General features: G+C 34.9%; 1 protein-coding gene across 1 annotated transcript; it reads right to left on the reverse strand.

Moving 5' to 3' along the window:
• Window positions 1-1,185: 1,185 nt before the first annotated feature.
• Window positions 1,186-2,727, reverse strand: LOC131040902 (low affinity inorganic phosphate transporter 1-like). The gene has a single exon (XM_057973860.1). The coding sequence runs from the start codon at window positions 2,725-2,727 to the stop codon at window positions 1,186-1,188; it is 1,542 nt and encodes a 513-aa protein (XP_057829843.1).
• Between the last annotated feature and the right edge of the window lie 22,457 nt (window positions 2,728-25,184).

Consider the following 25,184-nt stretch of genomic DNA (forward strand, 5'->3'; position numbering starts at 1 on the left):
CTTTGATTTGAAAGTATTTCAGATTCTGGAAATAAGACCGGAAGTAGTGTATTGGGTCCGGAAGCGATGCTTTGGTTTTGAGTATTCGTAGATTCTTTTGGGTATTTTTGTATTTTGTATTGTCGATGATGTTTATTGAAAGTCTATTTCATGTATCGGTTAATGATCTAGTCATTTCCCTTTGGTCTAGAGCTTTTTGATTTGTTTTGGTTTTGGTCCAGTTTAAGGATAATGTGTTTCACCTTAAGGTTCCAATCGTATATTTTGAGTCAAGGGCATGGATATATGTTACAATTACTTTTGTGGCCAACTTAGTCGATATTTTTCTTTCGGTTTGGTATATATATGTACAGATGCAGGATAGTAGAGAATATATATATGTATGGTGAATGCGAAATATTACAGTGATTGTTTTGTGCAACTTAGTGTAAGGATGGCAATGTGAATGATGCAAAATTTTTAGTGGATGTAGAAGCAGTGATCCGAGAATCTAGATAGTTCAATAAGAAAAGTGATTGCGCTTTAAGTGTTATTGTAATTAGTATATTGATATGCTTCATTCTATACAGTTCTTTTTATGAAATTTGTGATTTTGTATCTTTCCCTGATTGCAATTAGCTTCAGGTTTGCAAGATCCCTTTTTTGTATCTTGCACCATGCGCAACTAGCCTTGGTGTGCAAGTCCGGAGCAGTGAGCTCCCTTTTGTAATTATTTCTATATAATGGATTCTCTTGTGAGTTAACACTCACCATGGTTTTTCCCAGTTTGAGTTTTCCATGTATAAAATATTAATGTTCTTGTGTAAATGCTTTCTGATATTCTTGATTACATCTCTTTGATACGCATATCTGAATTAACTGATTAAATTAATTCTACAATCCAAAAATTTAATTTATGGCTCCTCTCTGTGTGTTCAACATACTCAAATAGAGGGAGTTGAAGGTCTTATAGAAAGTTTATGTAGGAAGTTACGTCGAGACAAAAAAAGAACTCGGTTTTAGAATGTGCCTACTAGAGAAAAATGATTTAGCCTTGTAAAAAGTTTGTTTAATTTCCATATATTGAGCAGCCGCCCCTCTCTCTCTCTCTCTGCTTTTCCCTTTGAATAGCACATACTCATAAAGCAATAAATCATAAATTATAATGATATCTGTTTACTTGTGTTCCGGAAATAGTGTAATTGGCTACACAATGAGGGTGGATAGAATTTTAGGGTCCTTGTCATTCTCAGCTGCTCCATCAGTTTCTCCAGAGATTTCTTCGAGGGATCTGCCATTTGTTTCGGGCAACAGAAACGTGAAAACAAAACCTAGAGCATTCATAAAAGCGAGCAACAACAGAGCCCCCCAGATGTGCTTCTTGTGTCGAGTAAGGTGACCAACCCCAAAAGCACCAACAATGGCTCCTGCCTTTCCGCACGCAGCGGATATGCCGTGGCAGGTCGAGCGAAGTCTCGCAGGGAAAAGCTCGGCTGGGTAAATGAATGTAGTGCTGTTCGGGCCGAAGTTAGCGAAGAAAAAGGTGAACGCATACATGACAAGGAAGCTATACTTGTGATCTACCCAATACTCATACTTGCTAGCGAGCACGAACATGAAGAGGGACATGAAGAAGAAGCCCATGAACTGAATGGCTAAACGGCCTATGCGGTCGATCAGGGCTACCGTGAACCAGTAACCCGGGATTATCGATACAATCGCAATTATTACCTGGGCCTTTGAGATCACATATACTTCTTCTATGGCTTTCACTTTTTTGGCAGGCAGGATCCAGCCCACGGTCCTGAACATATCCTTCTGAAACAGGTTTTGGCTGTAGAAGCCGATGTCCAGGAGGAACCAGGTGGAAGTGGTGCCCAGAAGGTGTAGGCCGTGGCGTCTCAAGAACTGGACAGAAAACAATCCGAATTCCGGATCGTTCGACTGCATTTTGCTTTGGTATTCGTGGATGTCGACCTTCAGAACTCTGGACATGTCCACGGCCGCTTTGCTTGCGTTCTTGGTGACCAGGGCCGTGTAGCGCGCCGTCTCCGGCATCTTCATACGCCAATAAAACGTTAGCGCCGCCGGAACAGCGCCGAGCATCAGGATAACTCTCCATACATAGTCTGCTTGAAGGACTGGTATGAAGGTCAGACTGTCCTCCTCATACTTTCTAAGAGAGGCAGAAACGATGAGGGATACTATCCCACCTGCTAGAATGCCGAAGCCCTGCATGGCGAACACGGAAGCGAGGAAGGCTCCTCTGGTCTTCTTGTTGGCGTACTCAGACATGATGGTGGCGGACAAGGGATAATCTCCGCCTATGCCGAAGCCCAGCCAGAATCTGAAGAAACAGAGAGTGGCCATCACGCCTTCCCTGGAACTGCTGAAGGAAAATCCTGATAAGATGGAGCACAATATCATGAGGAGCAGCGTTATGCCGTACACTTTCTTTCGCCCCAGTTTGTCGCCCATCCATCCAAAAAAGAGCTGCCCAGCTAAGGCTCCGCTGAAGGCCACGCCCGTGACTGCAGACGACACTGGGTAGGGTAGAATGCCGGGCACGTGGGGATTCGAGACGTCTGCGTAATAAATTCGTCCCAGTAGTTTAGTCACAGTGGTGATGCAGAAGAGATCGTAGGCATCAGTGAAGAAGCCCATTCCGGCAATCACAATGGCCGTGTAATGGTACCATTGTGTTTTTGCCATGTCCAGAGCCGTCAGCACATCCAACTGCTTCGCCATGACTGGAACTCCACTTCCCTGCAAACACCACCAAAGAAAGGCAAAGCTCTCACACCAAAAGAAACAATGAAAATAATATGGGAGAGGAGGTCCCCGCCACTATATAACTATTGGGTAATCTTCTTCTCTTTTCTATTAGCACATCCCAAATCTCGGGCTTCCAAAGCATTTACTAGTAGAAATCCTTCTAGTCATTAAGCTTTATAAAGAGTTCTCGCGGTTCTTCTAGAATTTTATTAATGCTTGATGTTAATCGTTTTCTTGGTTTTAGAGCCAGAATTAAAAGTATTGAGTATATGCGATTGAATATACCATTATCCTCTTCGTTCTCGACGTAGTCGTTACACTCATACTTCGTTCTCTCAGACATTACATAGACCTTTCACACTTCTCGCATTGTGGAATCAGTAGTCATTCTTTAGATATTATGATACAACCCATCGAGGGAATCCTGATAAGATTGTTTAATGGATATATAGTACATCCTGAATTGATATTTATTTTGTTTTATTAAGTTCTCTCTCCAATTACTGTGTATCGGTATGCAGACCGCTGCCCACACAATCACCACTCTCAAAGAAATAGAAGAAGCTTTAATTCTAAGTGAAGAAAATTGAATGCAACAATTTCAATTCAAATAATCAACTTGTCTCATCATTTTTTTACAATTATTAGCTCTTGTCTATTTAGGCGGAGACTAATGTTTTTTATTGGATTAAGCGGGGAATGGTCCCAACCCGTTAAACATCCAAATCAAAAAGCATCAATCAAAAAACAAAATAAAGGCTTGGAGATCAAGCTCACCAACCATATAAATAGAGAGTTTATAAATTGGTCATAAAACTACTAGTAAATACCAAAGTTCACAAATAACAACCTAAAAACAACTAACAATAGAAAGTAGCACATAGAAAGAGCAAAGGGGGCACTAACATATGTAGGCCCATCTATCTAGCATCTTCTCCAATTTCACTTCCCAAGTGGATGAGGAAGATCTCCTTTATCGTTTGGCTTAAGCATCCTTTGCCCTCATTGGAGCTTTCTTCTTTCTTTTTCTCTCAATACTTTTGCCTACTGTTACCACCTCCATAATTGCTTTCTACATAAGGTTTTTATTGATCCTTACTAGGTTCTTCACACCATTCTCAAGGTGCTTAATCCATTCTCTATTTCTTTCACATCCAAGGTAGTTCTTGGGGGGTCTCCAAGCTCTCAACCCTAGCATTTAGATCCTTGAACTCTGCAGCTAGCACATGTCAATCCTGGGACTCAGTAGTACCACCACCAACATTATGTTGCTCAACTTTATCATCCCAATAATCTTTAAGACTATTAAACTCTTCAGGTGCATCCTTAAGATGGGTGTCAATTAGGGAGGAATGAGAAATGGAATATTCAAGAACTAGGTTAAGAGGCTCATAATGGGCTTCATCATTGCTCTTTATTTCTTTACCATTAAAAGTTGAATCTTTCAACTATTCACCAATTTCATCTTCGGGTGGGTTTTTGTCTATAGCCTTAGCAATCTTGATAGCAACCAGAATTTTAGCCAATTGTTCTCTCAAGGAAGTGGTTTTATCCTCTTTGGCAAGCTTACTATTAGACATATCAATGGTAGGGGAGGGGAAGCAGTACGATGATTTTTCAAAGGACTAATCATAGCTTCGTCTCTACAACTAGCAATATTGAGGCTTGAGCTGCCAAGGGTACTAGTAGGTTTTTTCCCCTTATTTGGTGTTAGTTTAGGGCCAATGTCAACCACAAGCGAGGGTGTATCACACCCTAGGGTAAGTTTTTACCTCTTTGGAGAACATAAGTGAGAAATGCTTTCACCATGTTTCTCTATTGAACACACCACATGATTGAGAGGGTGGGTGAATCACTCTAAGCCTCAAAATACTTAACTTTTTATCTTTAAACTTCAAACAACAACTATATAATCATAATAGTAATAAATCATGAAAGCACAAAGCACAACAAAAATATGAACACCAAATTTACTTAGAAAACCCTAAGCAAGGAGAAACCACATGAGAATCACACTTATAATAAGAATATAATTTATTATAATATTGCCTCCAAAACCCACTATGCCTAAGAAGACCTACAAAACTAAGGTGCACAACCTTAGGTCAAGATACAGATGACTTGCAAACTAAGAAACATTGTCTCAGGGAAAGATGGACGCTACCAAGAAACATACTACCTTCTAGCAGAGAAAAGAATTTAGCTAAATTGAAAAGAACAAGATCTCCTAATCATGAAATTATCCTTGAACCATTATGTCAAGTGACCAATATTATGGCAAGCACATCTGACTTCAAACACTATCTCGGATCATTGTCACATTAAGGATATCATCATCAAATATCTTCACAACTATAGCATCCTAAATTGCATCCCTATGCACTATCTTTCTTAACCCAGCTCTATTTAGCATGTATGGTCTCCCACAAATGGTTCCTCTCATCACAACCCAATTCAGCATATTGTTCCAACATCTAATTCTTATTTAGGACCTCAATTCCCAATTTGGGTCTACTTTGGAGGGAGTATGGTGCCTAGCATGCCCCACTCCCCTTAGTTTGGCCCCAAATTGAAATCACGCAACAATTAGGTGGATTTAGCAGGAAATATTTTCCTATGTTGGCCTACTCATGTATCCTCCCTCATTTTGGCAATCAAAGTAATCAAGGAGTCAATAATCAAGTTGTAGATAGATCATTGCTATTGCATCAACATTCATGATCATCTTCAAAGAAGAATTTACATCATCAAGATTTAAGACACTTCCATGTCTAGATCTAGCCTCTGCTACTGAATGGAACACTTTTGTTTCTAATTCATTTCAATTCTATTTCAAGGTTAATTCAAAAAATGGGGTTTGACTTAGGCAAACCCCTTACTCAACAATTTCCTCTCTTTTCTATGTGTAGGAATAGGTAACAAACCTATGAAAATAGGTGCTTACTAATCAATAGGAGATCTATATTTTTCTATTCGTTTCAGCGCAAAGTGATGGGAGTGGGCTGAGTTGGGTGACTGAGTCCTTGCACTTTGTCTCAAATTTGGACTATAGGTTTGTTACATTCTACCTTACTATCTCCTTTCTTGAAATCAAGTTATCAATTCATGATAGTCTGGTAAATGTAAAAAATGTCATCTGCTCTCTCTTTCCCCAATTTTCATAGTCACTTTCAACTCACAGTGAAGGATCATTAAATTTACCTTGTGCCCAAGTATCTTGAGCCAAATGGATCATCTTCCTTCCAATGTAAGAGTGGAATAGGCAAAAACTAGTGAACCCTATCTCACCACCTTACATTTTAGTGAACCCAACTTTTATTGCACTTGCATATTTCCATGTTTTAGGTTTTTTTCCTATATTTAGATGCATTCTTTCATGATATTGGTACTTGCAAAATAATGAAAATAATAAAAATTGCACATTGTTGTCTCTTTTTATCATGCATTTTGCATATGTTATCATGTGAAAAATAAAATCATTGGCAATTTATTTTTAGTTGGTTAGTTCCATTATGTATTTATTTTGTAGATGTGATAATGGCTTATCCTCCCTTGTTTCACTCTATCCATCTCCTAAGGGTCCTCCTACCCATGAGGGAATTTTAGTGCAAAAAGAGACCATTAACACTTCTTTCAAAAGTCTACCTTCTAAGGATGAAGTTTTGGTGAATGGTGTTGATCTTTCTCCTAAAATTTTTCTCTCTAATGAGAGTATCTTAGAGCAAGAGGATGATATCATAAGCACCAAGTCCTTAATTTTCACTCTGTACCTCCCATACATGGTACCTCTCCTAGAGAATAATTATTCATGGACATTTCTAATCCTTCTCCCAAAGTTTGTCCTACCCATAAAGATACCTTCGAGAAAGAAGATGAAATAATTATCAACTTCATTGATGCTCTCCCTCATAAAGATGAATCCTTGGAGAGCAAAGAGCTTAATCAAGTCAATACTATTCATGTTTCTAGTTATGGAAATCCTAGATTTCCTCAACCTCAAAACCAATCTATGATTGATATTGCAAAACCAAAGAGACCTCCTAACATCTTAAAAGCTTAAAAATACATATGTGAAAGTTAGGTGCTATGGAAAGGCAACTAGCACAAAAATATGGTATTGAAGTACCTAACCTTAGAAACAACAAACAAGATTCCAATGTTCTTCTTACTTTCCTTCCTTTCCCTCCTCATCCTAAGAAACATGTTGATAGGGAATCTCATCTTGTTAAGAAACTCCATTGTATCTTAGCTAAGATCTACCTTTGGCATTTCATTCAAACTTCACCTTCATACCATAAGTTGATCTAAGAAGCCTTACAACTGGTGGTTCCTCATCTTTCTTCTAAACCAAATTATGGTTCCTCATCCTTCTTCTAAACCAAATGATATTACATTCTCATAAGTTGAATCACCTTATACAGAGATTAAAAATAGAGATGATTACCTTATGATTACTCGTCACATTTATGAACAAAATATAAGAGGTAATTTAATTGATAATGGGTTGGCACTTAACATTTGTCATGTTGACTTGTTAGAGAAGATAAATTGTGATTATTCTCCTATTCAACCTAATCCTCTTTGTGTTCTTTGCTTTGATAATGTTCCTAGAGAGTCACTTGGTACAATCATATTACCTATCAAAGTAGACCCTGTGACTTTATCCACTTCTATTCTTGTTATGCCCAAAGATATTAGCTATAACCTTCTTCTAGGTAGACCATGGATTTATTCTATGAAATTAGTCCTTCTACTCTTCATTGCACAATCAAATGCATATATATAATAATTAACTTCACACAATCAAGGTTGATCATAATCCTTATGATTTTGTTCATGAAGTAGGATTCATATTTCCCTTTCACACTATGGTTCCTTCAACAACATAGTCTCCTAAAAATGGTGCTTCATTGACAAAGAATTGGGGTACACCTTCCTTTAATGGATATAAGATCCCTTAATCTAGCTATAAAGCGTTGAAAGAGCATTGTGTGTGGGTGAACTCACAATAATGGTTCCCACATTTTTGCCACTTTTGACACTGAGATGAACAATTTTAAAATAATCTTCAACTTCCGACAACTATAACTTTTAAACTATTAAGAATTTGAAGATGATGTAAATTAGTGATTTGTAGAATTTTGTCTGTAGATTCTATATATTTTTTTTTCAAATTTTTTTGAAAGATTTTTTTTTAATTTTTCCATCTCCCTCGAAAAGTAGTTTTTTAAAACAAACTACATTTTTTAAGAGTGATGTGCCTCTCAAAATGCATAAATTTTTTTCTATAAATGATAGAAACTCAATTCTTTCAAATTTTGGTTTGCAACATCAATATCCAAGGCTTGCAATTGGTTTGATAGTGATATGTTCAATATTTTTCATTTTATTAAGTTTTGAAGTCCGACTAGTCATAATTCAGACATAGGTTTACGTTTGAACACATAACTTATTCTATATATATCAAAATTCAATTTTATTTTTTTTGTTAGAAATAATACGTCAATACCCAGGGCTTAGATATTTTTTAGAATTTTTTTGAATTAGTTTCCTATTTTTCCCAATGTGTTGAACATAGAAGTTCATGTTCAGTGAAAAACCTATATTTGGTAAAATTAAAAAAACAAGTTCATAATAAATTCAATATGTAATCAAATTGTATTCATTGGAAAGATTGCTTCGAGGACTATAATACTACATTTTGATTTGTCAAGATCATTCCATTTGAGCCTTCAACTAGAGGTTTCAAAGCCAAAAATCTAAAAAATAATGTAGAAATCTTCAGATAAGTGTTAAAAAAGGGGTTCGAATGAAGGGGGGTTCGATCAAACCCCCACGCTATAATTGAAAAATGACATCAACGGGCATTAAAGGTGCTTCGCTCAAAAGATGGGGTTCGAGCGAAGTGGGGTCTTCACTCGAACCCCAAAGGGTATTCCGTTTGAAACACTCCCACTTCGCTCGAACCCCCTGTAAACAAAATTTTCCACTTTCGCCAATTTCCTTCATTGGCAAAAGTGGGAACCAGCTTTGTGAGTTCACCTGTGTCATTTATCCAAGATTCTTTGATTCCAACATCTTCCAACACATATCTTGACAATGATGGGGACTCTTTAGACCTCAAAACTAGAAGTGAACTCTCTGTTAGGTCCCGAAGACAACTGAGAGGGGGGGGGGGTGAATCAATTGTCAAATAAATTCAAACCAAAAACAACTTAATGCTTAATACTGGTAAACAAGTTAAGTATGTCGGTAGACAATGTTAATAGTTAATTGCTATATTGGTAAAGATTAATGCATGAAACATAAACACAAAGTTATCCACAACACATAACACCAATATTTGTACGTAGAAACCCTGTAAGGGGAAAAACCATAGTGGGAAAACTTACCCACAATCAGATGATACTACTGTAGATAGTAAGTGTACATAAATAGGGTCTGCACATGCAAAAAGGCCAACAGCCTATAGCTCACTGCTCAAACACAAAAAGGGAGTCACACTGACTAGAGTTGGATGGTTAAATCCAATAAGAATGTACTGCACAAAATAGCATCTTCATATGTTGGATTTAGTACCAGTGTAATGCTGATATGCTTCTACAAAAACCTAGCTTCACCTTCAAATGATGTCTTCGTGTATAGCTCTGCTTAGTCTCACATATACCTTCTCACAATTCTTTTTTGCATTCCACATTCGATATTACAAATAAGATCTTACATTTATACCATAACCTAAAACCAATTTTAGTAGGTCGGCTCTACAAGATATTACAATAAAAACATTTTACAAGCAATATAATATCTGATGCAACAACCAATTAAAATTTTTATCTTAATGCATTTACAACAATAATAAATCATCTCTATAGCGTGCCATGTTGATCTGGAAAAGATAAACCTACCGGTGTAACCCTAGGTAACCCTGGACCTATTTGCCGGTAAAAGCAAATATGCAAATATGAATATACCAATGATTAATTCTTCAAAACAAAGTGTTCACATGATGTCTTCGACACTACCAAGTCTTTTCCATATCATTCCAAGTGTCGATGATCATTATGTCCTGTCGATGAACCATATATCAATAACTGTGCAATAGTTACTTGCTTGTCGGTGAATGCTGTTGGATCTCCAAAGTGCTAGTGTTTTAGTAGGTATTGACATCAATGACAAAACCATACCAAAATACCAACAATCTCCCCCTTTGGCATTGATAGCAACACAAGATGGAAAAACCATCAAAGTGCCAAAATAGAAATGCCAAAAACCAAAAACCAACAATCTCTCCAAAAAGATCATAACCAGAATATAGAGAGTAATAGTCTCTCTCAAACAACAATCTCTCCCCCTGGGAGCAACATGTGTTACCAAAGTTCTCTTTAGAATATAATGTGTTTTTCCATAGATATCTCTCCCCCTTTGACATCAAATGCCAAAGTAATAAAACCAAGTTCATATACAAAATACCAATCAATTCAATATACCAACTACTCCCCTTGAGAAGTAGCTTCCTCATCAAAGACTGGAGTAAAAGATTTCTCTGTAAATTCTGTCGGTTGATGACAATCATCAACTGTCTAAGTCTCTACCGGTGGTGGTATGACTCCAAGCTGATCTCTTAGATATTCAAAAGTCTCCTTGGGAAAAGGTTTTGTGAAAATATCTGCAAGTTGTTCTTTAGTATTCACATAAACCAGTTTTATCTCCTTTTCTTCAACTTTTTCCCTTAGAAAATTCAGTTTAATAGAAACATGTTTTGTTTTAGAATGTAATACTGGATTCTTAGATATATCAATTGCTGGAGTGTTATCACAATATATAGTAATAGGTTCCTTGCATTTTACCTTTATGTCTTTCAACATTTGCTTGAGCCATAGTACTTGTGTACAGTTAGTTGCTGTTGCAACATATTCTGATTCTGTTGTTGATAAAGATGTACAACTTTGTTTCTTACTCAATCAAGAAACTAATCTCTTTCCAAGAAAGAATGCTCTGCCGGTGGTGCTTTTTCTATCATCCACGTCTCCTACCCAATTTGCATCTATGTATGCACATAGATCAAAATTTTCATCTCTAGGATACCATAATCCAAGATTTGCAATGCCTTGTAAGTACCGGAAAATCCTTTTTACTGCTGATTTATGATTTTCTCTAGGATTACTTTGAAATCTAGAAATAATACATACTGCATTCATAATATCAGGTCTGGTTTGTGTCAAATATAGTAAACCTCCTATCATAGATTTGTATCTAGTTGGATTAACAGGTGTAGATTCATCCCTTTGAGATAATTTATCATTTTTAGTCATAGGTGTGCTTACCAGTTTAGAGTTCTCCATCCCAAATTTATTTGGTAACTCTTTCAAGTACTTGGATTGACTCAAAAATATACCTTTGTCAGTCTGTGAAATCTGCAATCCTAAGAAGAATTTTATTTCTCCAATCATAGACATTTCAAATTCTTGTTGCATTTTAATAGAAAATTCTTTACATAATCCATCTTCTCCTTCAAAGATTATATCATCAACAAATACTTCTATAATCAAGATATCATCATTAGTTATTGTGTAATATAAATTGCTATCTACATTTCCTTTAGTAAAACCAATCTTTAAAAGATACTTATCCAACCTTGCATACCAAGCTCTTGGGGCTTGTTTCAATCCATACAGAGCTTTTCTTAACCTGCAAACCATATTATTGTCATTTGTCAAAGAAAATCCATCAGGTTGTTCAATATTGACTTCCTCTTCAAGATCTCCATTCAAGAATGCACATTTAATATTCATTTGATAAACTTTGTAGTTCTTGTGAGCTGCAAAAGCCAAGAATAATCTGACTGCCTCAATTCTAGCTACCGGTGCAAAGGTTTCATTGTAATCAACTCCTTCTTTATGAGAATATCCCTTAGACACTAGTCTTGCTTTATTTCTAACAACCTTACCATCTTCATTAAGTTTGTTTCTAAATACCCATTTGGTTCCAATTACAGTTTTATCTTTAGGCCGAGGAACTAATGTCCAAGTATTATTTTTCTCAATTTGTTCTAGTTCTTCTTCCATAGCTTTAATCCAAAATTTATCTTCACATGCCTCATTAATAGATGATGGTTCAATTTGAGAAATAAGACATACTTCTTCATTTGCTAATCTTCCTCTTGTCATAACTCCTTTAAATTTGTTTCCAATTATCTGATCTTCTGAATGATTCAATCTTACATAACGGGGTGTCTTAGTTTGTTGTTGTTCTTCAATTATTGTGGAATCCTCTGATGGTACTGGGGTAACTGGATCTTCATTCTGTACCGGTGGATTTAGTGTAGGTTCATTTGTCACAATTTTTGTTGCCGGTACAGAGTCTATATACCTTGAAGTTCCTCTAAATTGTTCATCAATCTTTACATTTGTACTCTCAACAATTTTCTGCAATCTCTTATTAAAACATCTATGTGCCTTTCTCTTAGATGAATAACCAAGAAATATTCCTTCATCACTTTTAGGATCAAATTTTCCAATATACTCATCCCTTCAAATATAACATTTACTTCCAAAAATTTTGTAATACTTAAGAGTAGGAGTATTACCAAACCATAGTTCATGAGGGGTCTTACTAGGTTCATCTTTGATGTGCACTTTGTTGAATGTATAGACGGCTATGCTAACTGCTTCTCTCCAATATACATGTGGTAAATTTGCTTCAGATAACATACTTCTTGCTACATCCAAGATAGTTTTGTTTTTCCTTTCAAAAACTCCATTCTGCTATGGTGTTTGAGGTGCTGATAACTATCTTCTGATTCCATTCACTTTACAGAATGTATTAAAGTCCTTAGATGTGAATTCTCCTCCTTGATCTAATCTTAAACATTTGATTTTCTTACCGGTTTCATTTTCAACCATTGCTTTGAATAGTTTGAACTTTGCCAATGCTTCTAATTTTTCTTTGAGAAAAGTGACCCAACACATTCTAGAATAATCATCAATAATTAGCATGAAATATCTATCACCTTGTAAGCTTTTAGTTCTGGCTGGACCACATAAATCAGTGTGAGTCAAATCAAGAGCATTATTGGATTTTTCTAGAATACTTTTGAAACTAGCTCTAACTTATTTTCCAAATTGATATTCCTTATATATTGTATTCTGAGGTTTCACAATTTTAGGTGGATCTTTAACTGCCTTAGAAGTACTGATTTTCACCATGCAATCAAAGTTTACATGACAGAGTCTCTTATGCCATAACCAACTTTCATCTATATGTGAAATCAAGCATGCCTTTTCATTGTTATTCAAATGAAAGATATTACCTCTAGTCTGATTACCGGTTGCAATTTCTAAACTAGTTCTATTCATGATTTTGCATTTTCCATTTTTAAATTGTAACTGAAATCCTTTCTCAACTAATTGACCAACACTTAAAAGATTATGCTTTAATCCTTCAACATAGTAGACATTGTCAGTGTTATGCTTACCATCAAGAGATATTTTACCCTTACCTTTGATTTAATAGGTTTTGTCATCTCCAAAACTTACTAAACCTCCATTGTATTCTTGAAAGTTCAAGAATTTACCTTTGTCTCCTATCATATAATGTGAGCATCCTAAGTCAATGATCCATTCATCCTTTACTTCAACTTTAGCTGCTAGGGCTTGTTCTATCGGTTGAGTAGTAGGTGCTGGTTGATCTTCTGTTATAGCAACAAAAACCCATCCATTGTCTGCTGGATCCTCATCAGAATCATTAGTCACACCTTCATCAGCAATGTAACAAGATTTGTCTTTGTTCTTCTTAAATCTGTATCTCTGATATTTAGGATTAGGCTTGTATGTTCTTCTAGCTTCTTCTCTTAGTCTAGCATGTCTATCAGGGCATCTCGAAGCCATATGACCAATCTTATTGTAGTTAAAACATTTAAAGGGTGCTTTACCTTCATACTTACTTCCAACTAGACCTTTAGGCATTTTCCTTACAAATAGTGCTTCAAGTTCTTCAAGTTCTTCATTCTCCTTCCTAGTTTCTTCAAGTTCTCTTGCATAAAAGGCTTTCCAATCTGATTTGTCAAATGATGGAGCAGATGATGTTGATGCTTTAAAGGCCAAATCTGTCTTTGTAGTAGCAACAGGACCAAATTCCTCAATTTCAAAAGATGAAAGTTTTCCAATCAATGTATCCCTAGTTACTGATATATTTGGCATTGTTCTCAACTCATTTATACCAGTAACCTTTATTTTATATGCTGGTGGCAATCCTCTTAATATTTTTGAAACAATTTCATCCTCACTCAAGGTTCCTCCACAACACTTAATATGCAAAACAATTTCATTTACTCTTTCCATAAAACCATAAATCCTTTCATCTTCTTCAATTTTCAGATGTTCATACCTGACTCAGAAGCTTTCAAGTTTTGCAATCTTGACTGTGGAATTTCCTTCATTCAGTGTTTCCAAATGATCCTAAATAGCTTTAGCAGTAGACCTATCTGATAATCCCATGATTTGTTGATCTGATAATGCATTTAAAAGTGCTTCTCTTGATTTGCAGTCATTCTCCTCATCTTTAGCTAAGGTAGTTGGAGCAGTCTCACCAGCTACAACAGCAGTATAACCATTCTTTGTAACTTCCCAGATGTCTTTACCAATGCAATTTAGATGTGTCTCCATTTTGATCTTCCGTATTCCATAGTTGGTTCCATCAAGTTTAGGAATGTCCTTCCTGAAATAATTAGTTGTCATTGGATCTCCTCAAGTTGTTAAACTTCTGCAAAAGAGGACTAAGCTCTGATACCAATTGTTAGGTCCCGGAGACAACTAAGAGGAGGGGAGGTGAATCAGTTGTCAAATAAATTCAAACCAAAAACAACTTAACCAACTTAATGCTTAATACAGGCAAACAAGTTAAGTATGCTGGTAGACAGTGTTAACAGCTAATTGCTATACCAGTAAAGGTTAATGCATGAAACATAAACACAAAGTTATCCACAACACATAACACCAATATTTGTACGTGGAAACCCTATAAGGGGAAAAACCACGATGGGAAACCTTACCCACAATCAGATGATACTACTGTAGATAGTAAGTGTACATAAATGGGGTCTACACATGCAGAAAGGCCAACAGCCTAGAGCTCACTGCTCAAACACAAAAAGGGAGTCACACTGACTATAGCTGGATGGTTAAATCCAATAAGAATGTACTACACAAAATAGCATCTTCATATGTTGGATTCAGCACCGGTGTAATGCTGATATGCTTCTACAAAAACCTAGCTTCACCTTCAAATGATGTCTTCATGTATAACTCTGCTTAATCTCGCATATACCTTCTCACAATTCTTTTTCGCATTCCATATTCGATCTTACAAATAAGATCTTACATTTATACCATAACCTAAGACCAATTTTAGTAGGTCGACTCTACAAGATATTACAATAAAAACATTTTACAAGCAATATAATATCCAATGCAATAACTAATTAAACATGTCGGCTTAATGCATTTAAAACAATAATAAATCATCTCCATAGTGTGCCATGCTGATCTAGAAAAGATAAACATGTCGGTGTAACCCTGGACCTATTTGCCGGTAATAGAAAATATGCAAATATGAATATACCAATGATTAATTCTTCAAAACAACATGTCCACATGATTTCTTTGACATTACCAAGTGTCCTCCATATCATTCCAAGTGTTGGTGATCATTATGTCTTTCCGGTGAACCATATACCAGTAACTGTGCAATAGTTACTTGCTTGCCAGTGAATGTTACTGGATCTCCAAAGTGCTAGTGTTTTAGTAGGTGTTGACATAAATGAAAAAACCATACCGAAATACAAACACTCTCTCCTTTAGACATTTCAACACCTATATGTGATTCTATGCATGGATACAATGGCATTGGTTGAGGATGTGTACAACAAATTATTTACAATCATGAGAAATCTACATCGCACTTTTCCAAATAAGTTTTAGGTTTCCAAATTCCTCCTTTGTTGGCATCCCCTCTCTTATTATATATTGAATCCATTCCTTCGCATTCCAATATGGCATTACAACAAGATCATGTTTTGTCCAACCTTTTTCACACCAACTTAATTTCTCTTCTTTGGCCTAAACGAAGAAAGAAATATAGACAACATCTTGAAAATTCTTCTTTTTAAAAGTGTCATCAAATCCATGGCCATTCTAGTAATGAATTCCAAGCTTTGGAAATTAAAATACAACAATATATTGATTTAGGTATCATAAAAGTAACATGTGATAATGAATACAATATTTCTTTTGATCATTTCAAATAGCATTCGTGTTCCTATTATGTTGCTCCTCACTATGTGACAATGTTAGGTTACCTATTAGGGGCTCATTGTCATTCATGGTGGTGCAATTTTAGGTGCAATCATACTCAATGAGAAACATAATAGTCGATTTATTCTTGTCTCGATGCTTTGGGGGCAAGAATAATTTTCTCTCTTTCCTCTTTCTAGGGATTCAATTTTTCTTTTATGAGTTACATTTTTCATAACTTGATGTCTTTTGTTGCATTGAATTATTCTTCATGTGAGTACATGTGTTCTCTTTGGATAGGACATATATTCATTCCTTAAAATGGTACATCTCTTATGAACAATTTCTCCTTAGTGAATGTGTGCAATCTTTTACAAATGATCCATTTTTTCCAAAGTTGGGTAGTATTCGCTTATGATATGATGTCATTTCTTATGTGAACTATTTGTTTGCTCAAGGATTCTCTCTTATGCAAGAGGTGTATATTCTTGAGTACAACCTCTTCCTCTCTTGATGTTGTATGCCTATTTTAAACAAATCCATCACTTGGGGCCAAAAGTGTGTTATCCTTCATCAGGAATCCTTTCACCTAGAAATGGAGAAAGGCATGAAGTCTTGTTCTTCTTCCTCTCTTTTGGTCAATGATGTTATTTTTTTGTTCAAGAAATCCTCTTCAAGGTAGATGTCTTTGAGATAAGATCCCTTCCTCCTTGTGCATTCCTACAAAGGATCCCCTTTACACTTTTTGCAAGACATCTCAGAATTATCCATTCCTTGGCTCATAAGAGTTATTCCTCTTTGGCTAGGGTTGCCTATACATTGTTTTTTAAGGATATCTCCTTAGTGATTAAAGGTGTGTATCCTTCTTTTTCTTTTCCTTAACATTTGACCATAGATCTATGGTCATCTTAAGGATGGGGGAATATATGTGTCCTCCTTGTGTATTATATTATGGATTTCCTTGTATAATTCCTTAATTAGTTATCCTTATTGCACATCTTAGACAATGTGTACATGCTTGAAACCAGAACCAAAATTTGTAGATGAGATTTTGCATTCTTTAAACCATACACTTTTTTATAATTGTAGGTCTTATAGGATATTGCATGCTTGAAACCAAACTAAAAGTATTAGACGAGATGCTTAACTCCTGAAACCAAATGATATTTTTAGGATAGGTTGACTAGCACAATACAACTTGCTAGAATATTTGACCTTTCCTTTGCACCAATACATTATATTTGACATGAGTTGACTAGTATAACACAACTTGATAGACCATTAAACTCTCTCTTTGGGATGGGTTGACTAGCATAGCACAACTTTCTAGACCATTCAATTCTCCCTTTGCACCTAGCTTTCGTGGGATGAGTAGAACTAGCATAATATAGCTTGCTAGACTATTCCCTACTCTTCCTCCTATTTCATGGATCACATAGCATAAAATAGCTTTCTATCCTATGGAATCCATGCTCTCTCTCTCTCTCTCTATCTCTCTCTCTCTCTATCTATCTCTATCTCTGTCTCTGTCTCTGTCTCTGTCTCTGTCTCTGTCTCTGTCTGTCTGTCTGTCTGTCTGTCTCTCTCTCTCATCTATATTCCCACAACATACCCTTTCTATTTGTTGGACCATCGAGTCTTGTCTTATATTTGATGCATATTCTTGCCTTTTCCAAATGATCATGTGTGCGAGCTTGTAATGGCATTTTTTATGGTGATATTAATGGTTGAGACATTTTTTATTGTCAAGGTCTCTTCAAATAATTGTTTTGGAACTTTTGCTTTTAGTAATAACCATTCTTTTGTGTGTCTTTTGTTTTGTTTGTCTTTGTTTTATATGCTTGTCCTTCCACGTGGTTGTATGAGTTGAGATCCTTAGTTTTGGGGCTTGTTCCCTTGAACTTAGTGATGTCTTATCTCTTTCTAGGATTTCCCATTGCCTCTTATTTCTCTCTTTTAGCTTTTTTACCATGATTATATATGTAGACTCATACTCTTGCTAAATTGGGGGTTGAATGTACCATCATAAATTGCATCCCTATGCAATTCTTTCTCAACTAGGCCCTATTTTAATAAGTATGGCCTACTGCATCTGGTTCCGCTCATCACAACCCAAATCAAAATATCATTCTAGCATATCCATATCTTTTAAGACCTCAAGTTCCAATTTGGGCCTTCTTTGGAGGGAGCATGGTTCCTAGGGTGCCCTGCTCCCATTAGTTTGGCCTCAAATTAAAATCGCACAATGGTTAGGTAGATTTAGCAGTAAATATTTGCTTGTGTTGATGTGCTCCATATTTTCCAGCCCAAAATTATTGATCTCCCCCTTTTTCATTGATGGAAAAACATCTTAAAAAGAAAACTCCCAAAAGGAAAAACATGTCTGCATATATATCTGCACAATATTGAATATATCTCCCCATTACTCATATCACTCATATCTCCATTTCTCCTTTTTCCATTTACCTTTCTCCCCCTTTGACATTGAAAGGAGAGAGGGTGCCTTCAATCAACAACATAAAATATATCAAAATTGTGTATCAATGCAAGGTATCCTCCCTCATTTTGTTAATTGGAGGAATCAAGAAGTCAATAACCAAGTCATAGAGAGGTCATTATCATTCAAGAATTCAGGTATTTAAGTTTTCAAGCATTCATTGTGAAAACCTTTAATAACCTTCATGCAAGAATGACTTTTATTATTACCTTTTAGGTCTTTTGTGTGGAGTAATGTTATGTCATGAAAATTCATGATCATCCTCAAAGAATAATTTGCATTGTCAAGGTATAAGAGACTTCCATTTTTAGATCTAGCCTCTACTGCCAAATGGCATGCTTTCCTTTCAAGTTCATTTCAATTATATTTCAAGGTTAATTCCAAAACTAAGGTTTGAATTAGGAAAAATCCTTCCTCCCCAAAAATTTCCTCTCTTTTTTTTGTGTAGGAATAGGTGGCAAAGCTACAGAAATAGATATAAAATAATTAGGTGAAGATCTACCATTTGTAATTCATCAAAGCTGAAATTGGCAAGAGTGGGTCAAGCTAGGCGATTAAGTCTCTATAACGGGTTGAGTTGGGTGACTAAGTCCTTACAATTTTGCCTCAAATTTTGACTATAGCTCCATTATAGTCTACCTTACTATCTCCTTCCCTATAATTGGGTTCTCAGTTCATGACAAACCCATACATGTTGAAAAGGTAATCTCCTCTCTCTTCCCATAATTTGTATAGTCATTTTCAAGTCACAATGAAGGATCATTAAATTCACCTTCTACGAAAGAATGTTGAGCCAAGTGGTTCATATTCCCTCCAATGTAATATTAGAATAGGCCTAAGATTCTCATTTTACATTCAAAAACTAGTGAAACCCATTTCAACACCTTACAACAACTAACTTTTGCATATCTCCAACATCAAATCCAGTTGCAAATCATTCATGCTCAATGATTTTCATTTCACACACATACAATACCTTCATTTACACATCCACACTCCTTTATATACAACTTCAATTATTAAAACCCTTAACTAGGTCTACCACAAACAAAATAAATAATATTACATAAATTAGGCCACTTGGACCCAAAATATCCATTCTGGTCCACTCCAGGAGATAGAGAGGACCCACATACATCATAAAAAATCTATCTAAGTCAATTCCAATGAATTTAACATGATAACACATCCTCCAAGGCCAATATCAAATGAATTGTGTAGATAAATACTTAAGCTCATTAACCAGATGGTCAAAAAACTATCCTCTAATGTAAATTACACAATGTAGATCTCGCATACCATGATGAGACCCAAAATATTGACTAAACATTCTCCAAAAGAAATGCAGAGAAAAATAATGTGATCCAAGTAAAAATAAACCACTAAATTCAACCAAAAATCAAATCAACTACCAACAGTAAACTCATAACATCATAAATCCACTTTCCAATCAAACCATTTCCAAAAAACTAAGTTGGAACACTCCACAAACCAAATAAACATGTCATCCAAATTGCAACCCTTGAATCCACCAAACATTCTCTAGATCAGTTCCAATAGGCAACCTCATTATAAAAAAGAACAACAACCAACTCTATCATCTGAGCAATAGAGGACTTGCAAACTTGATAATGCAACATACATATAACATAAATATTATATCTAGATCTACAACACACAATATTCACATACTAAAGGAATGAAAAGCATTATTCTACTATTATTATCAACTCTTTCCTTCATAAATAACTTTTCTTGCATATTGAAACTTCTTCTACACTTGCCTTTCAGAAACAACTTAACATCTTCACTAGACCACACAACAATACCAAAACAGTCACTTCTAAACCATCTACAATACATAGTGACATAAATGATAACACAAGATAGGTTGAAATCAATGATAACATAGCAAAACAAATCAAGTTTCCAACAATCTCGCCCTTTGTCATTGATGACAACATCACCAACAACAAAGATAAGTAAACTCACAACTGATCTATCTCCCAATTTGTATCTCTCCCGCTTTGACATCAAGGGCAAAGGGAAATCTTCTAAAATATCTCTAGCCCTTACTAATAAGACAATGATAACTACAACATTCAATTTGCCCCCTAAGAGAAGCCACCACATTAGTCGAAGAGAAAAAGATAAACTTTAGAACCCCACTAGATAGATGTGCCATCTGAATGCATCTACTTTAAAAAAGGAGAGGAAATGAACCCCAAATTCTATTAGAGATACTCAAATATATCCTTCACCAATGCATTAGTAAAAATATTTTCAATCTATTATTTAGTAGGTAATACTCCAATTTGACTTCCTTCTCTACAACCTTCTCTCTTAAGAAATGATACTAAATTACAATATGTTTAGTCCTTCAATGCATTACCAAATTCTTTGAAATGTTAATGGAACTTGTATTATCACACAAAATATGATTTATTTTCATTATAATTTAACTTAGTATCACTAAGAGTTTTCTTTATCCACATAACCTGAGTGCAACAAGATTTTGTTGCAATGTATTCTACCTCTATCGTAGATAATGATACCGAATCTTATTTTTTATGCATCCAAGAGACCAATCTATCCCCCAAGAAAAAATTACCACCACTTGTACTTCTTATGTCATCTACACATCCAACCCAATCATCGTTTGTATTTTCTTTCAGTGTGAAATCACCATCTTTACTATACAATAACCCATAATCTAGAGTCCCTTTCAAATTTTTGAGCATTGTTCTTATCTCCAATCCTAGATGCCCTATGATATGTAAAAACATGCATAAACATGTGTACCTCCCTTTTACAACTCACTTTTGTGCTTGACATCTTTTTATATTTCCTATTTTAGGAGACCCAACTTTTAGAGACCATAACTTTTGAGCCAAGTGTTCAATTGATGAACTATTTGAAGTGCCAAAAATCTCACGAAGTTCTCTATCAAGATATAACCCACTACACTAGTTACAAAACTTTTGGGCCATTTCAAATACTATAGGGCCCTTAAAATTGACTCCAAAAATTTTGTTTGCAATTTTTGAAAGAAAAAACTTTAATATCTTCAAATTTAGACATGATGTTGCAAAAAAAAATTATTAGCATGCTTATTTAGAAAATCCAAAGATTTGGGAAATGTTTTTAGATCAATCCATGCTAAAATGAAAAATGACTAAAAATAGTAACCTCATGTATATGCAAGGTTGACACACCATTTTCCTAATAGTAATTGCTAGTTTTTTGAGTGACTCAAAGTTCTTGAAGGTCATGGATTGTAAATCTGCAATGGAAAATTGGGATAATCTAAATAGTACTTATGAAGGAGATATGAAGACCAACAAATTCAAGATGAAAAATCTAAAGAATAGATTTGAGACACTAAGAATATATAAAGATGAGAACATTCAAGGTTACTTCAACCAAGTGAATGAGATAGTAAGTGGAATTAGAGGTATTGACATAACACTGATAGAAAATGAAGTTGTAAGAAAAGTATTGAGGAAACTGTCTAGATCTTATAAACCTAAGTTGTATGCTATTGAAGAAAGCCATAACATGGATACACATACCTTGGGTCAGCTTTATGGTTCACTCTCTTCCTTTGAGATATCAAAGTTTGAGGAGTTGCACAATGTCAAGAAGGAAGCTACATTCAAAGCCACCAATAAGATTGAATACATACCTCAAGCAATAAATGATCTAGATGATATTGAAGGAAACTTCATGAGGAACTAAAGAAAGGATCTAGAAAATACAAAAGTAAGTTTCCCTTCAAATGCTTTAATTATGGAATAATTGGTCATTATGTTGCTAGATGTACATTGAAGCAAGACAACTATAAGAGATCAAATGATGATAACAAGAGAGAATATAATTATAGGAGAGATGAAAGAGACAAAAGAATAGATGATAGAGATAAACATAGAAAGGGTTTTTGTTCAGTGGAGACCTATTCATTTAAAGAAGAAGATTGTGATCACTCAAATGATGAATCATTATTTTTAGCCATAAAAGAAAATGATAATGAAAGGTCTAATACTCTGCATGATGAGAACAACAATGAAATATCAATCACTGTAAAGACTAAACTACATGAAAAAGTGGAATCTAAAGCCTAGATAATATATTCTAGATGCTCCAACCATATGATAAGTGACAAAAGGAAGTTCATAGAATTTGAAAAGTATGATGGAGGATCAATAAAGTTTGCTAGAGAGGAGGCTACAACTATCTATGGTAAAGGAACCATATTCATTGATGGTAAGCATATGATAGATGATTTTTATTATTTAAAAGTTTTGAGACATAATCATTTGAGTATGATTTAGATGTGTTGTTAAGGTTACAAGATCATATTTCATGGGTTTAGACATGAGATCAGAAAAGTAGGTTCTGAAAACAAATTGTGGAGCTCTAGGACATTGAGATTGAAGACACACTCAACTAGGAGATTGTGGAATCTCCTTTTCTAATTTTACATTTAGAAGAAACCCAAAATTTCCATATTTAATGGGTTCTCAAAAGGAGGTTCTAGAATGTCCTTCTCAATATCCTTTTCTAATCTAAGAGAGTGTCTTTTGGAGATTTCAGAATAAGTGAAGTATACTTATGATTCTTCTTTATCATCTAGAATATCCTTCTCCTTTGTAGTATGGACTCAAGAAAGATCCTAGAGCTTAGTATGCAAGTTTGGACAAATATTTGTTATAGAAAAACTTCAATAAAGGTGTTTGCAAGAAGTTTGTAGATTATATATAGAAATACTTTGAGATGCCAATGATTGGTGAGTTGACATTTTTCCTTGGTCTTCATGTAACATAGTCAAAAGATGGTATTTTTATTTATCAAGCCAAGTACATCAAGGATATATTGAAGAAGTTTGGTATGGATAACTGTAAGCTATTTTCAACCCCTATGGTTACTACATGAAATATAAGCAAGGATGATGAATCTCCATAAGTGGATTAGAATATTTACATATCTATGTTTGGTAGATTGTTGTATTTGACTGCTTCAAGACTCAACATTATGCATGCTATTTGTTTGGTTGCCATCTATCAAGATAATCCAAATTAATCTTATGATTTAGTAGTGAAAAGGATATTCAAACATTTGAAAGGAACTCTAGATTTTGGTTTGTGGTATAAAACAAATGATGATTTCTCTTTGAAAGCTTATGGTAGTGGTGTGAAAATCAAGGTTAGGGTTAAATTAAGATAATAAAACCAATAAAATACCTAATTAAGCATAACATTTAGAAGGAGAGGGAATCTAATAGATCTAGTGTCAAAAGACTGAGATTTTGATCAAATTTCAACTCCTTTGGTAGGGTATTTCTCCTTCCTAGATTGAATTGATTTGAATGTTTTATAATTAGGGGAAAATAAGTGATAACTGAAGTATTTTGATGGAAACAGTAAGGTACAAATGTCACATGGAGCCCCTGACTTAGATTTGAGAAAATAAGTTATTTGGAATTATCTCTCAAAAGTTTGGCTTCATTTTTTGAGACCATGTAGTATCAAATCACCATGGTCCTCTAAATTTTGTACCATCGGAAGTTGAACCTATTCATCTCTTTCAATCATTTTTCATTCTTGGCAACCTTATAGCTTAATCCCTTAAATTCATTCATGACTTTATATAACTTATCTTCATTTGCTGATTGTTTTTGTTGGTGACCTTTGGGGTTTTGCAAAAATTTTACATCATCTTTTTTTCCTACTTTCACGAATTCTTTTCTATTTTTCTTAATATAAATCACAATTATAAAAGAATCTCTAAGAGTTTGTGGTTCTTTATCCTTTAACTGATATAACCCATTTTTTACTCAATAGCATTTTGGTATAAAACTAAACACAATGACTCAGTTGGCCTTAAATGATGAGTTAACTTATTCATCAACTTTGTGAACCTATCATTATATTTAATAAAAAACTCATTGTACCCCTTTTAAATATTAATGAAATCATTTACAATGAATCTAAGATTAGAATTATCACCATACCTTTAGATGAAGAACCTCTTGAACTCAACCATTGTCGAAATACTAGAATTAGGCAATCCTTTGTACCATTCTGGAGCATCTTCAATGAGAGATTGCATGAACAACTTCATCTTAAAATATTTTTTATCACTATCAAAATCATCTATTACTTTGATTAATTATTTGAAGTGATCCTCTCTTAATAGTGCATTATTCCCTATGAACTTTGGCAATACTTTCCTTATTTCATTGTTTATTGGATTAGGGAAGCCTTGTATACCATTGAAGTCTAATTGTCTACACCTATTGGCATTTCCTTGACCCCTAACCATTTAAACTCCTCTAGCTTAATCTCCTATCATATTCTAAGGAGAACCTTGATTTTGTTGCCCTTGTGCATTTAGATTTCCAATATTTATAATCTGGCGATTCACATTTTGATATGAATTGTGATTTTGAGGCATATTGTGCCTTGCAAAATGATTAAAACCAAATATTGTTTGATGCCAAAGGCATTAGTATTTTGAGACTGCGAGATGTATTGATATCTGCAAAAAGGCATTGAAGATACACATTCACTTGAAGGGATTGTTTTTGGTGTATTAGCACTTGACACTAACCTTCGAGATGAACTTGAAGTATTATTTTTAGTCAA

This window comes from Cryptomeria japonica, chromosome 8 (assembly GCF_030272615.1).
Source record: "Cryptomeria japonica chromosome 8, Sugi_1.0, whole genome shotgun sequence".
In the NCBI taxonomy this organism is placed as follows: domain Eukaryota; kingdom Viridiplantae; phylum Streptophyta; class Pinopsida; order Cupressales; family Cupressaceae; genus Cryptomeria; species Cryptomeria japonica.

Coding starts and splice junctions, on each gene's coding strand:
- LOC131040902 (XM_057973860.1), bottom strand. CDS start 2,727: ATGGCGAAGCAGTTGGATGTGCTGACGGCTCTGGACATGGCAAAAACA.